The following is a 14707-nucleotide window of genomic DNA, read 5'->3' on the forward strand; positions in this document are numbered from 1 at the left end:
GGGCGAGCCAGAGCGAGGGCGAGCCAGAGCGAGGGCGAGACAGAGCGAGGGCGAGACAGAGCGAGGGCGAGAGAGTGAGTGAGCAAGAGTGAGTGAGTGAGCAAGAGTGAGTGAGTGAGCAAGAGTGAGTGAGTGAGCGAGTTTGTGACACAGAGTGAGTGAGTGAGAGAGAGCAAGAGCGAGAGCGAGAGCGAGTGAGAGAGAGAAAATAGAAGAGAGGGAGACAGACAAGCATTCAGGTGAGTGGTCATGTGGTACGGCTGAGGTGATAGGCAGAGGTGCAGTGAGAGTTCCTGACTGGGAGTTGAGTGGCATGTTAATGTGAGAGACTAGGGATGGGGGATAGCGAGTCAGCATTAGAGAAAAAAAAGTGCGCGCGTGTGAGGGAGAGCTGTCAAATATATATCAACTTCAACACTGCATTATACTTTAAATATAGTAATTGTTATGTAACGTAAGCACTTAAATCCATGTTGGGGAGTGTGTGTTTTCCTGAGCTGCTGCTCTAAAAACAAAAACTCTGAGCAAAACTAGACATTTCTCCAGGGAAAATTTCTATTCCAATTCTTAGTTTATATTGTGCATATTAGATATCTCAAAACACCATATCTCTCACGAAAAACAAGCAACCTCACTGGATTCCCAGATGTGTTTAGCTAGTGCAAATAGCAACAAGAGGAAGCAATAGAATAGTCATAGCACTAAACTCTCAGAATGAACTCGGGTTGCTCTAACTGGTTCATGACAGGTTGCAGAATGGCCTACCAGGTCATATGGAAGACAGAAGAGTTTTTAAACTAGCTTTCAGTAATCAACACTTTGCTTCACACTTGAAAAATGGTAGGTTTGAAAAGATCATATCAATACTGTATTTTCATAAATACAGAGAACAATATTTTCCTCAGCATCAACCCTGGCCCACAACATTTCAATTGTTCTCCAATTCTGGCAGCATCTGTTGAAATTCTGGCTCCATCATTTTCTCTTTGTTAAAAAAAATCTGTACTGTCTTTTACATATCCTCTTGAACCATATACATTTTCTTTTGTAACAAGTCTCCCATTAGACACCTTACTACCTTAATCACAAACATGTTCTGCTCTTCCTTCATAAAACAGAATATATTACAGGTAGTGGTTGATCATTTAATCTTACATGGGTTGGTTCTCAGATAAAGCAATACACTTCATCCCACTCCATTGTTCTTGTCCCTTAACCCTTCAAGGATTTATCCTTCTGAATGGTTACTATTGAAATTTCCGCCACCGTTTCAGATGATGCAGATCATCACCTCCGTGCCAAAAAAATGTTCCTTTCTGTCACTTCAGATTCTTTCCCAATCCCTACAAAATTATGCCTTCCATCAAAATCTTGGCTGCAATTTGTTGAGACAACAGGGATCTCACCTGCTGGCTGGAGTGCAAACAAAAGAATTGTGTTGCCTCTTTACTGGAAAGCACACCAAACCAATTGAGCAGAGGAGAGGCCAGCAATTGGCCTTTTCCCAGGATTAAGACCCAGACCTTACTATTGTGTATATAAGTCCTGCACTGATTTGCCTTTCCAAAATATAGCAACTCACATCTGTCTAAATGAAACTCCATCTGCCACTCCTTGGCACATTGGCCCATCTGATCAAGTTTCCACTGTGTTTTGAAGTAATCTTTTTAGCCGTCCACTACACTTCCCATTTTGGTGTCAGCTGCAAACTTACTCATCATACCTCCTATGTTCAAAAATGACAAAAAGTAGTGGACCCAGTATCAATCCTTGTGGCACATAACTGAACCCTCCACCGCCACCCTTCCATGTGATCTGGCCTTGCTACCCAAACTACCATGAGAAACCATGTCGAGTGCCTTAATGAAGTTCATATAGCATATTCCAATTCATTTCATAATTTGTTAAGCATAGGCCTAAAATATGAGACATTAACCGCCAAACATTGAGTATGTGAAATTAATCCATTTGTAAATATTTATTCCCTTTAAAACATTATTAAATATTAAATTAGAACCATATTGATCTTGCCTTGGCTATGATCCATATCCCATTCAAATCTTATCCGTTAAGTGTGGTAGCTTTAATTAGTGTCTGCAAGCTGCACATTTGGTATCCTTAAAAAGGAAAAAGGTTGCCAACAGCCTTCACATTGTTTATGCATTGCTGTATGTCCATGGCCACCAGCACATGAAGTTTTTAGGAAAGGTCTCATGTGAATTCCCAATGGTTAATTGAATATAATTCACAAATCTTCAGAACCTTTACAACCTAGGTCTACATCATGTTCTAATTGCTGTGTTAAGTCTCACTATCAATAGATCAGTGGACCTTTAAAGAGTCTTGCTTGTGACATCATTATTGTACTAAAGCATATGATCGGAGGGTTAAAATGTCTCAAATCCCATCTTATTTCTTATTACTCAAAGCACAACACTCTTCCGAAAGGATGCCGTTCTATTGTTACCGAACAGCTTAATGTTGTGTGCCTGAGGAATATAAAGTTTGTACACAGTAGTTAGTGCAATATAACTCTGTTGCATGCTATAATACCACAGTATCCACCTGCAGTTTTTTTTAAACTTTATGGGACATAAAGGAAGATTGCATCAAGTAAAACACTCTGGTAAATGTAAAATCACATCACAAACAAGTCAAAAGTACTCAAACATGTACGAGTTTGATGAACTTCAGTGCCTTTAGAAGTCTCCCTTTTTTAAGGAAGATTAGATTAGATTACTTACAGTGTGGAAACAGGCCCTTCGGCCCAACAAGTCCACACCGCCCCGCCGAAGCGCAACCCACCCATACCCCTACATCTACCCCTTACCTAACACTACGGGCAATTTAGCATGGCCAATTCACCTGACCTGCACATCTTTGGAATGTGGGAGGAAACCGGAGCACCCGGAGGAAACCCACGCAGACACGGGGAGAATGTGCAAACTCCACACAGAGAGTCGCCTGAGGCGGGAATTGAACCCGGGTCTCTGGCGCTGTGAGGCAGCAGTGCTAACCACTGTGCCACCGTGCCGCCCGTAAAGGGAATAAAGCATTACAAAAGCAACATAAACTTATTTAAAGCAGTTAAAATATTTTCAATATCAGCCTTGCAAAAACCCCAATGCCAAATATAATTGGCACAACTTCAGTCTCCACTACAGTCTACTGCACATTATCCTTATATTTTAGTGAGGCCCCTGGGTTTATGATCGTCAATACTGAAGTATCTTTGGTGATCTAACATTTCAGTGACAGAAGAATTTTTCAAAAGCAGGGAAGTTCATGCATTTACATGACCATGAGTTACAAGAACACACTTTTTAAAACAATCAAACGTTAATTTGAAGAAATAATAAAAATACCTTCCACCAACTGCAAAGTCCGAAATGGCATAATAGTAAGACTTCAGAACCTTAGGGTCGTTAAAAACCTCATCTCCGAAAGTGTTCAACCTATTCAAGGTCACTTTGATATCAGTTGCTGTAACCCATTCCTGTAAATGAGCAAACAATAACCAAGTTAGCACAATGCCACTTCCAGGAATTAGTCACTGGATTCTAAAAGTATTCACCAAGGAACATCTGATACTACAATGCATTTCGAATAAATAACTCAAGACATTTTCCATAATAATTCACCTAAAAAATGCATACATAAAATATAAAGGCAGTCAGCACTCAGACATGTTTTTGTTGAATTACAAATTAAATAACTACAATTAATTTAGCACTGTTACATTAAAGTTGCATAATGGCTCAACAAACCTGGTTTGTTAAAATCACAATTTATTTACACATTGAGAGATCTTAGTCAATGAGTCATACAATAGTTCTGATTGTGAGAAAACCCCATAAATTCTATGCAGCACAAGTTAAATATGGCTATTAGCTCTTCTTCCAAAATCAGACACATGATACAGACCAAAAAGACTTTGCTTCCAGAGGAACAAACAACCTTTGAAGTGTAAGTTTTCCTCTGCAAGTAAAATCGGGGAAAATGTATTATTGGAATTTTCTGCATCTTATCTTTCCTGATCTGTTACTGGTATGAAAAGAAAGTACAATATAGAACATAGAAAAGTACAGCACAGAACAGGCCCTTTGGCCCACGATGTTGTGCCGCGATTTAACCCTAATGTAAAATATAGTAACTTAACCTACACACCCCGCAACTCACTGCTATCCACGTGCATGTCCAGCAGTCGCTTAAATATCCCCAATGACACTGCTTCCACCACCACCGCTGGCAACACACTCCATGCATTCACAACTCTCTGCATAAAGAACCGACCTCTGACGTGCCCTTTATACCTTCCTCCTAATATCTTCAAACTATGACTTCTCGCACCAGTCACTCCTGCCCTGGGGAAAAGTCTCTGGCTATTGACTCTATCTATTCCTCTCATTATTTTGTACACCTTGATCAGGTCTCCTCCCTTCTTCCTCTCCAGAGAGGAAAGTCCAAGCTTATTCAACCCTTCTTCATAAGGCAAGCCCTCCAGTCCGGGCAGCATCCTGGTAAACCTTCTCTGCACCCTCTCCAAAGCCTCCGTATCTTTCCTATAGTAGGGCGACCAGAACTGGACACAATATTCCAAGTGTGGTCTCACCAGGGACTTATAGAGCTGCAGCAAAACCTCACAGCTCTTGAACTCAATCTCCCCTGTTAATGAAAACCAAAACACCATATACTTTCCTAACAACCATATCCACTTGGATGGCAACTTTGAGGGATCTATGTACTTGCACACCCAGATCCCTCTGTTCCTTCACACTGCCAAAAATCCTGCCTTTAATCCTATATTCAGTATTCGAGTTCGACCTTCCAAAATGCATCACTTTGCATTTATCCAGGTTGACCTCCAACTGCCATTTCTCAGCCCAGCTCTGCATCCTGTCTATGTCGTGCTGCAGCCTGCAATAGCCCTCTATACTATAGACGACACCGCCAACCTTTGTGTCAACTGCAAATTTACTAACCCACCCCTCAACCTCCTCATCCAAGCCATTTATAAAGACTACAAAGAGCAGAGGCCCAAGAACAGAGCCCTGCGGGACCCCACTCATCACTGACCTCCAGGCAGAATATTTTCCATCTACAACCACTCTCTGCCTTCTGTCAGCCAACCAATTCTGAATCCAGACAGCCAAATTTCCCTGTATCCCATACTTCCTGACTTTATGAATGAGCCTACCATGGGGAACCCTATCAAATGCCTTGCTGAAGTCCATATACACCACATCCACTGCTCGATCGTTGTTGACCTGTCTTGACACCTCCTCAAAGAACTCAATAAGATTTGTGAGGCATGACCTGCTCCTCACAAAGCCATGCTGACTGCCTTTAAATCACACTATGCTTTGTCAAATAGTCATAAATCCTATCCCTCAGAATTCTTTCCAAAACTTTACTGAGTACGCTTCATCATTAAATGCTTAACTTGGCCAGAAGAAATAGTGCAGTCACCAAGATGTACAAACAGAATATGAACAGGTTGAAGCATAGCCAAGTCATTTTTAAGGAAATGTACAAGTAAGCATTTTTTTTGCAGTAGAATTATTGACACAGGCAACTCAAACCATGAGGATAGCCAGCTTTTATGGAAAACATGATCACTAATAAGAACTGAATAGTTACACATAATATTATTTAAAATAATTTCAGGTCTGTTAATATATATTAACTAAATCTGCATGGCAAATGTGTTACAGAGCTTGCTCTTTGGAAAAAGCTGTGATACTTAAATTTATCCAGGTGGCCATAAGTAAAATTACTTTGAGAGAACTTTTCCCATTTTCAATCAAAGCATTTTGAGTGATGAAAGTTTAATCTCTCATAGCTTGGAGCGACTTTCACCACATAATCTTTGCTGCATTAATTAGATAACAGTAAACTCGGGCACTCTGTAAAGAGAAATCACATCAGTAGAGAGGCAGAAGTGCTTGCCACTGCAACAATCTTCTCGCACAATATTTAAAGACTGGCTTTACACAAATTCTGACTCTTAATCAGGAATGATCCCTCCACAATGGTGTCAAGCCTCTTTCTCTGGGCCATGTCATAAATACAAAGAAAATTAACTGCCTGCTCTACACCACGACCTGGAAATATTGGTAGATGGGGTAAAGGAGAGAAATGCAATCATTTTGTCAGCTGACTGCCACAGGAAACCACACTGCAAGGCCAAGTCAGCCTGGATATAAATTGTGGAAGTCACTGAGTGGACCAAGACTGGCAGCCTCCAAGCAAGCATAAAGTAAGCAAGTGATTTTTTTTTTTAAAAAAGTGTCATTAGAAACATCCAATGTAGATACACAAGATGCATGGGTATTCCTGTGTACATAGCGACCTAGCAGAAACATACAAGCTGCAAGTATGAAAGTTAGCGTTGAAGGGCTGACTGAAATGCACTTCAAGTTGGTTGAAGAGCAGCCTTGATGATGTAGTGATGCTGGTGATTCACTGATTCCAACCTGCATGGATGAAGAGGGTTTAGGAGATAAGTGGCCACAGAGCACGTAGGCATGTTGTTGCAAAGAAGCAGTTGCACAATGGCTGGGACAAAAACAAAACTGATCAGCAGTTTTTTGGACCTGCTCTGAGTCAGGTCAGGAAAACATGCCATTTATTTTCTCAGGCAAGGGCATTAGAATTAGAAGTAGTGTATAAATAAAGCAAGCTGAAGTTTAATGGGATTTAAAAGGTAATGATATAAAAGATAGTTGATGCTCAAATTTTTTTTTGCACTTGAAAGGAAAAAATCAGGTAAAACAATTCTTTATGTCAAGATAGTTCTTATTTTCCCAGCTCTCTTGCTCATCGGACACCAGCAAGGGAAAATTCTACACAGATCTTTTGAATGCACCTGCTATTTTGAGAGTGTTTTTTGTTTCTTTAAAACACCAAGTGGTTAATGTGTGGAATGAACTGTCAGAGGAAGTGGTGGATGCATTTACAGTTACAATGTTTAAAACACATTTGGATAAGTACATGAATAGGAAAGGATTGGAGGAATATGGGCCAAATACAGGTAGATGGGACGATTTTGATTTAGGAACATGGTTGGCATGCATTAGTTGGACTGAAAGGTCTAGTTTCATGTTGTATGACTCTGACTATTTCCAGATTACAGTACTTTGCTTTATATTTGTCAATTCTGATTGAAATTTGTAGCCTGGAGGTTTCAAAGTGTTTTTTAAAAAGTGCTGCTGAACCGCTGGTGGACACAGATAGCTACAACTTCATGGAAATTAACAGGACAAATATAAAGCAAAGTACTGTAATCTGGAAATAGTCATCAAGTCAAACAGCATGGAAATAGATCCTTCAGTCCAACTAATGCATGCCGACCATGTTCCTAAATCAAAATAGGCCCATCTAACTGTGTTTGGCCCATATTTGACAGAGTCCAGGCACTGTATCACAAGACTCAATGTTATTAATAGCAAACTGTAACATTTTACATTGACAAAACTGACCTATCCAATTAGCAGGGAGCCAGTCTGCACACAGATGTGATAACTTCTCATCACTGACTGCATAGGGGATAAACTATTGAGATTTGGAATGCATTACATGCCCTTGATGGTCGAATCAAATTCAATGGTACTTTTCAAATGATTTTTTTTGTATATTTGAAGAAGTGAAATTTACTGGGTGAAGCAAGAGTAGGGAAATAGGATGAGTTTTGTTTTAGGAACACACCTATCACAGACACAACGGGCTAAATAGGCTCATTCTTTGTTGTAAGATCCTACAATAATTGGCCCATGGAATTGCTTTTTTAAGGATATTTGGTATTGGCCAGGTCACAAGAACTACTGTACTCTGCTTTGGAAAATGCTACTTACTCTTTTTCTGTTTATGGAGGTAACAGATGGAGCCTCAGTTTGGTAGCTCATCCAATATGCAAACATTCAAATTTCCAGTGAAATTAGTGTCCTGGAAACAGACAGCAAGGAAACAGACACTTTGGTCCAACTCGTCCATGCTGACCAGATATCCCAACCTACCTAACCTATCCCCACTTGCCAGCACTAAGCCCATTTCCCTCCAAACCCTTCCTATTCATATACCCATCCAAATGCCTTTTTCATGTTGTAATTGTACCAGCCTTCACCACTTCCTCTGGTAGCTCATTCCATACATGCACTACCCTGTGTGAAAAAGTCGCCCCTTAGGTCTCTTTTATATCTTTCCCCTCTCACCCTAAACCTATGCCCTCTAGTTCTGGACTCCCTGACCCCAGGGAAAAGACCTAGTCTATTTATCTGATCCACGCCCCTCATGATTTTATAAACCTCAATAAGATCACCCCTCAGTGTCCGACGCTCCAAGGAAAACAGCCCCAGTATATTTAACCTCTCCCTATAGCTCAAATCCACCAACCATGGCAACATCCTTGTTAATCTTTCCCGAACCCTATCATGTTTCAGGACATTCTTCCCACAGAAAGGAGACCAGAATTGCAAGCAATATTCTAGAAGTGGCCTTGCCAATGTCCTGTACAGCCGCAACATGACCTCCCAACTCCTGTACCCAATACTCTTACCCATAAAGGAAAGCATATCAAACATGATCTTCACTATCCTATCTACCTGCGACTCCACTTTCAAGGAGCTACGAATCTGCTCTCCAATGTCTCTTTCTTCAGCAACATTGGAATAAAATCAAAGCAAGACTACATATTCAGTATACTTTTGCATAAGAATATGTTCTAATGAAAGAAATACTTAGTTATGGAGTTAGTCTGAATCCAAGAAATGATGGCTCCTGATGGGTCTTGATTTTATAGGCAGGGATAGAGTAAAAGACAAAAGGGCATGAATGTCACTAACCACTAATTAACTGGCCTATGCACAAACAGAGGCCTTTAGAAAAAGCATATCACTGGTTTCCAACCACCTAATTTTTAAAACAAAGTTTTAAAATCTTTTTGGTCCAAATTGCCTGCTTCCACATTGTAGGAATTATATGACTAAAATGGAAAGTTGACTAAAGAAATTTACATTTATCAAATGCGCTGCATGCAATAGAACACACTGGAATAGAATCAATAGCCTGTACCAGATACAATATCTGATTTGCATTCAAAGCAGAAAACTTTTTATACATTATTTACACCAGATCTGCCATTCACAAAAGTGAAGTACATATCTTGTCCACAGTGTCCCCTAGGGGGCAAGAATTGTCTTTTAGAAAACAATCTTAATTAGTCAAGCATTTACTAATGGAAGGATATTTACATCAGTACAGGGAGATGTCACTGCCAAGAAAATCCCAGTATTGAGTCTTTCCATGAAGCGTCCTTGCTTTTGGTTATAAGGTCCAGGTATATCCGACCTGCCCCAGAGTTGTGCCATAATAATGTGAGTAGGTCAAGTAAAATTTAAAAGAAAGCAAAAGAATTGCAGATGCCAGAAATCAGAAACAAAACAAAAATTGCTGGAGAAGCTCAGCAGGTCCAGCAGCATAGGTGGAGAGAAATCAGAATGTTTTCAGTCCAATGACGTTTCTTCAGAACTTAGAACAGTTAATTAGAACACAACTATATCAGTGCATTTATTAAATTAACATGCATTTGAGTCAACCGGACTAAAGGTGTAATTAAGTTTTAAAAATTCTCAGCAAATGGTGCATATGTACCTTTAAATTGTTTATGTGGTCATTCACAAATGCAGTAGTTGAGCAATTAGCAACAGACTAAGTGGTTATATAATTGAAATCACATGAACCCACTGCTATAATAGAAGTTTCAGGTTATTTATGAATGTAAGGCAGCGTGTTAAACTCCACCTATTTGATATAGTAGTGTATATAAAACAAAAATTATTTTAAGCACATCTGCAGGACTGTGATCCAGATGTGTTCCTATTTTAAATGGAATTAAAGAGTTCTGGCTTCACACCCTAGTCGAGAACTTGACGGCATATCATGCAAGATGACATTTTGGTACTGAGACACTGATGGAGTTATCTTTTAGATAAGTTCTGAAACCAAGAGCTGGTTTGAGCAGATGTAAATTAATTAACAGTTTGACTATTTAAAAGGAAAACAGAAATGCTCTCTTGCTTACTTATTAATTGTTAATTTCACAATCACCACCACCTCCACAAATCAACTGGTCTTTGACATCAATTGTTGTTGGTGTCACCTGGCTGTTGTGCTCTTTTTAAAAATTATTCACTCATGGGATATGGGCATTGCTGGATATTAAAAGGTGCGCTAGTTGCCACAGTCCATTTGGTGCAGGTAGACCCACAATGCCATTAGAAAGGGAATTCCAGGGTTTTAACCCAGCATCAGTGGAGAAATAACAATATATTTCCAGTTTTGTAAATAATTAGTATTGTGCAACTCCACATACCAGCAGAAAATCATTGGAACTAAAGGTACTCTCTTATACATCATGCTTGCTATTGCAGCACTTCCCTACGATCACAGGGATCAGCAAGTCAGCATGTAAATGGAGTTTTAAAGCCTCTGGCAATCATTCCAAAAACCAAGACTCAATTATTGTATCTAAAATAAGCAGAAACTGGAGAAGCTCAGCAGTTCTGGCAGCATCTGAAAGCAGAGTTAACATTTTGGGTCCAGTGACCCTTCTTCCGAACTGGAACTGAAATCTCAATTCTGCTGTCTCTGCCGAGATACTGCCAGACCTGCTGAGTTTCTGCAGCAACTTCTGTATTGTTTCAGATTTTCAGTGTAAGCAGTTCTTTGTTTAATTATACTAAAATATAAGCCATTATTGTGGGTATGGATGGTCACGATTTTGAAATTTGACAAAAAGTCATTTGTATTAAATTAATGGCCTATACCCACATCCCACACCTCTGCCCTCAGACCCCACCCCTTCAACCATAACAAGGACAGAACACCCCTGGTGCTCACCTTCCACCCTACCAACCTTCGCATAAACCAAATCATCTGCCGACATTTCCGCCACCTCCAATCAGACACCACCACCAGGGATATATTTCCCTCCCCACTCCTTTCCACCTTCCGCAAAGACAGTTCCCTCCGTAACTACCTGGTCAGGTCTATGTCCCACCCCCCACCCTCCTGTCCTGGCACCTTCCTCTGCCACCGCAGGAATTGCAAAACCTGCGCCCACACCTCTTCCTTCACCTCCATCCAAGGCCCTAAAGAAGTCTTCCACATCCGAAGTTTTACTTGCACATCCACCAATATCATTTATTGTATCCGTTGCTCCCGATGTGGTCTCCTCTACATTGGGGAGACTGGAAGCCTCTGAGCAGAGCGCTTTAGGGAACATGTCTGGGATACCCGCACCAATCAACCACACCACTTCAACTCCCCCTCCCACTCTGCTGAGGACATGGAGGTCCTAGACCTCTTTCACCGCCACTCCCTCACCACCAGATGCCTGGAGGAAGAACGCCTTATCTTCTGCCTCGGAACACTTCAACCCCAGGGCATCAATGGGGACTTCAACATTTTCCTCATTTCCCCTTGCCCCACCTCACCCCAGTTCCAAACTTCCAGCTCAGCACTGTCCTCATGACTTGTCCTAGCTGCCTATCTCCTTTTCCACCTATCCACTCCATCCTCCTCTCGGACCTATCACCTTCATCCCCTCCCCCACTCACCTATTGTACTCTATGCTACTCTCTCCCCACCCCCACCCTCCTCTCATTTATCTCTCCACCCTTCAGGCTCTCTGCCTGTATTCCTGATGAAGGGCTTTTGCCTGAAATGTCAATTTTACTGCTCCTCGGATGCTGCCTGAACTGCTGTGCTTTTCCAGCACCAGTTTAATCTAGACTCTGGCTTCCAGCATCTGCAGCATTGTTTTTACCTATTGAATAACGTGGTCAGTGAGAAATACTTTTAACTGCAGTGACCATTTGAATACCTTTCAAAAGAAACTGAAATATCTGGGAAAACGCAACAGGTCTGGCAGTATCTGTGAGGAGAAAACAGAATCAACGTTTCAGGTCCATTGATCTCTTTTCAGAGCAAATTAAACTCATCAAATTTGTCACCTTCAGCAACTGATGTGTTAACAAATTCATTCTGAATCACTGACTATGGCATTATTGTAGCAATCCCAATTTAAGTCAGATGTGGTCAAAAAATCATCTTCCCATGCTCCACATTTTTTTTTGGAGCATCTGGTTTATTTAGTGATAGCAACCACAGTTTGAAGATAAAACATACAAAGTATCAATTAGGGCAGCATGCATATTTCCACATTCTAAGAAGATTTCTTTCTCTATCACCTACACAACTATTTTATTAGGGGCAAATATGTTCGTTGAATGGCCTGTTCTACTACACATCCAACATCTACAGATGTTAGACCCCTGGTTTAGCCACAATGTTGGTGTTATTCCTTCACAGGTAGTACCTCATGTTCAGATCCCATGTAAATGTTTCCATACAAATAAATTATTTTCTTTACAAAGGCAGTACAGGAACAAAGCTGGTGTGCAGATGAGGCATTATGTCTATGTAACAGCAACCTGAACACATCATGAAGGGGTAAAGAAACAAGCAAACAATGGGGGAAAAAAAGCCCAGCAACATGGAGTACAGATTATGCTTTAAAGTTGAATTCCAGAATCCAAAAGCTATAAAATTCTGAGACTGAATAGATAATGCTGAATTTCAAGCTTATGTTGAACTTCATGCCTTATTCCATTTGTGCTATACTTTCAATAATACAGAATACATTTGATGCAGCAGATACTTGACAATTTTCAGCTTTAAATCAATTTCATATTTCAGGTACTTTGGTAGAAAGATCATTTGTTTTCATGGTTTGCCATGTGTGGATGGTCTTAAACTGTTGCTCTTCTTAACAACATAGCTTGTGCTATGTACTTGCATCCAGTTAGAAGCTAAGCAAGCAAGCATTTGTGGCCAAGAAATTGTGGCCAATTATAATGTGGGTATACCTGTCTTGGCTGAAAACAGGAGTCAACTTTACGCTGAGTATCTGCAAAAAAACAAAATAAAATAATTTTGGGGGCCAGAGAATCTAGTTTGTCTTATACTGTAGGTCAATTTGCATGCTGCGATCTATGGTATTTGTAATTAGGGTAGTGTGACACACAAAATGTGCTAAATAAAAAAGACCAGATACAAAAATAGGTGGATGAATCGATCATAACAGAAACGTTGGCGTCAGTGAAAAGTAATCCCTGTGGATTTCCCTGTTCAAAGACAGAAAACTCAGATCCAAACCAAGTCTATTTTACATCCAATAATAGATCTGTCATTGGTAGTAATAATTAATGGTAGGACTAACATAAGAAAGTGGATTAAGAGCATTTTAAATCATACATTACTTTTACACTTTATTTTTCACGGTACTGTGTTAACATACCAACATGCCAATTCTTCAGAAATGAAGAAAAATGTTATCACCATTAAAATGTATGAATTGATGGAAAGTGTCGATAGCAGAATGTATGTCAAGTACTGTATATGAGAACAAAATGTAAAAAAACAAGACATGGGCTAGGAGAGGGAGAGGGAGAGAGAGAGTCCGGAAGACTGTATAGTGCCAAAGCAGAAAATGGGCAGTTGTTAAAAGTTTGGGCTTCATTGAATATCTGCAGCAGGTTTACAACGGACATGGCAGTATGACAACAAGATTATGTATTGAACATTTGTTGAGTGATAGAAATAATTTTGTATCCATATTGTTAATGCTCACTTTTATTCCTGAGCTATAAGATTTGTCACCAGTCTGTTGTGTGGCTCTGCATCAAATGACTTCAGGAAGTCAGTGTATAGAGAGTTGTGACAACATCAAGAGTTTGATCATTTGCATACATCAGGAAAAAGCATGGGTCCCAATTCTGATCCCTACAGACCTTCACTACAAACCTTCCTCCTACCTGAAAAGTCCATTTCACTTAGCATGTGGAAGTGCCACACAACACAATGAGGGGGTATTCTCAATAGCATTTCATTTCATAAGGTTGCTGCAGTGGTCACTTTCACCAATCCAGACATGGACAGATACATCTTTGAAAGGTATTTTGATTAGGAGGAGCTCAAATATATTCTTCCTGCTTCATAGTTTCCTCACTATCTGTAGCAAACCCACTTCAGCAGCAAGGTCCTTGATGATGGATAATAAAGTCTCCCATTAAGATAACTTCTTCACCCTATCCACCTTCAGTGCTTCCTCCCAAAGAATGCAAGAAGAAGAAAAAGGTCAGAAGCAGGCCACTTGGCCCCTCAAGTCTATTCCACCATTCAACAAGATCATTGCTGTTCCGTCTTTGACCTCAACTCCTTTTTCATACCAGCTCATCTCCTTGATATTTCAAAAATCTATTTACCTCCTCTTTAAATATGTTATGATTTGAAAATACCAGTGTTTGACTGGGGTGTACAAAGTTAGAAATCTCACAACACCAGGTTATAGTCCAACAGGTTTATTTGGAAGCACTAGTTATCAGAGCATTGCTCCTTCATCAGGTGGTTGGGGAGTATAAGATCATAAGACACAGAATTTAAAGCAAAAGTTTACAGTATGATGTAACAAATTATGTATCGAAAAAGACCTGGATTGTTTAAGTCTGTCATCTTTTAGAATGGCCATGTTGGTTTCACTTCTTTCATATATAAATTGCAGAACAAGTTACATTCTCAAGTAAACTTTCACAGTTGGTGTCATGTGGGTCTAGATTATGCATTGAAGGTACGAGCTGCCCTGTGAGAG

At 40.2% G+C, this 14707-nt stretch overlaps 1 protein-coding gene across 1 annotated transcript in view; it reads right to left on the minus strand.

Moving 5' to 3' along the window:
- Window positions 1-14707, minus strand: part of lamc1 (laminin, gamma 1) — a 481608-nt gene that overhangs the window by 269733 nt on the left and 197168 nt on the right. The window contains exon 3 of the mRNA XM_072573611.1: window positions 3366-3496. Coding sequence (XP_072429712.1) covers window positions 3366-3496 — 131 coding nt within the window. The remainder of the gene's footprint in view (window positions 1-3365; window positions 3497-14707) is intronic.

This window comes from Chiloscyllium punctatum, chromosome 7 (assembly GCF_047496795.1).
Source record: "Chiloscyllium punctatum isolate Juve2018m chromosome 7, sChiPun1.3, whole genome shotgun sequence".
In the NCBI taxonomy this organism is placed as follows: Eukaryota; Metazoa; Chordata; class Chondrichthyes; order Orectolobiformes; family Hemiscylliidae; genus Chiloscyllium; species Chiloscyllium punctatum.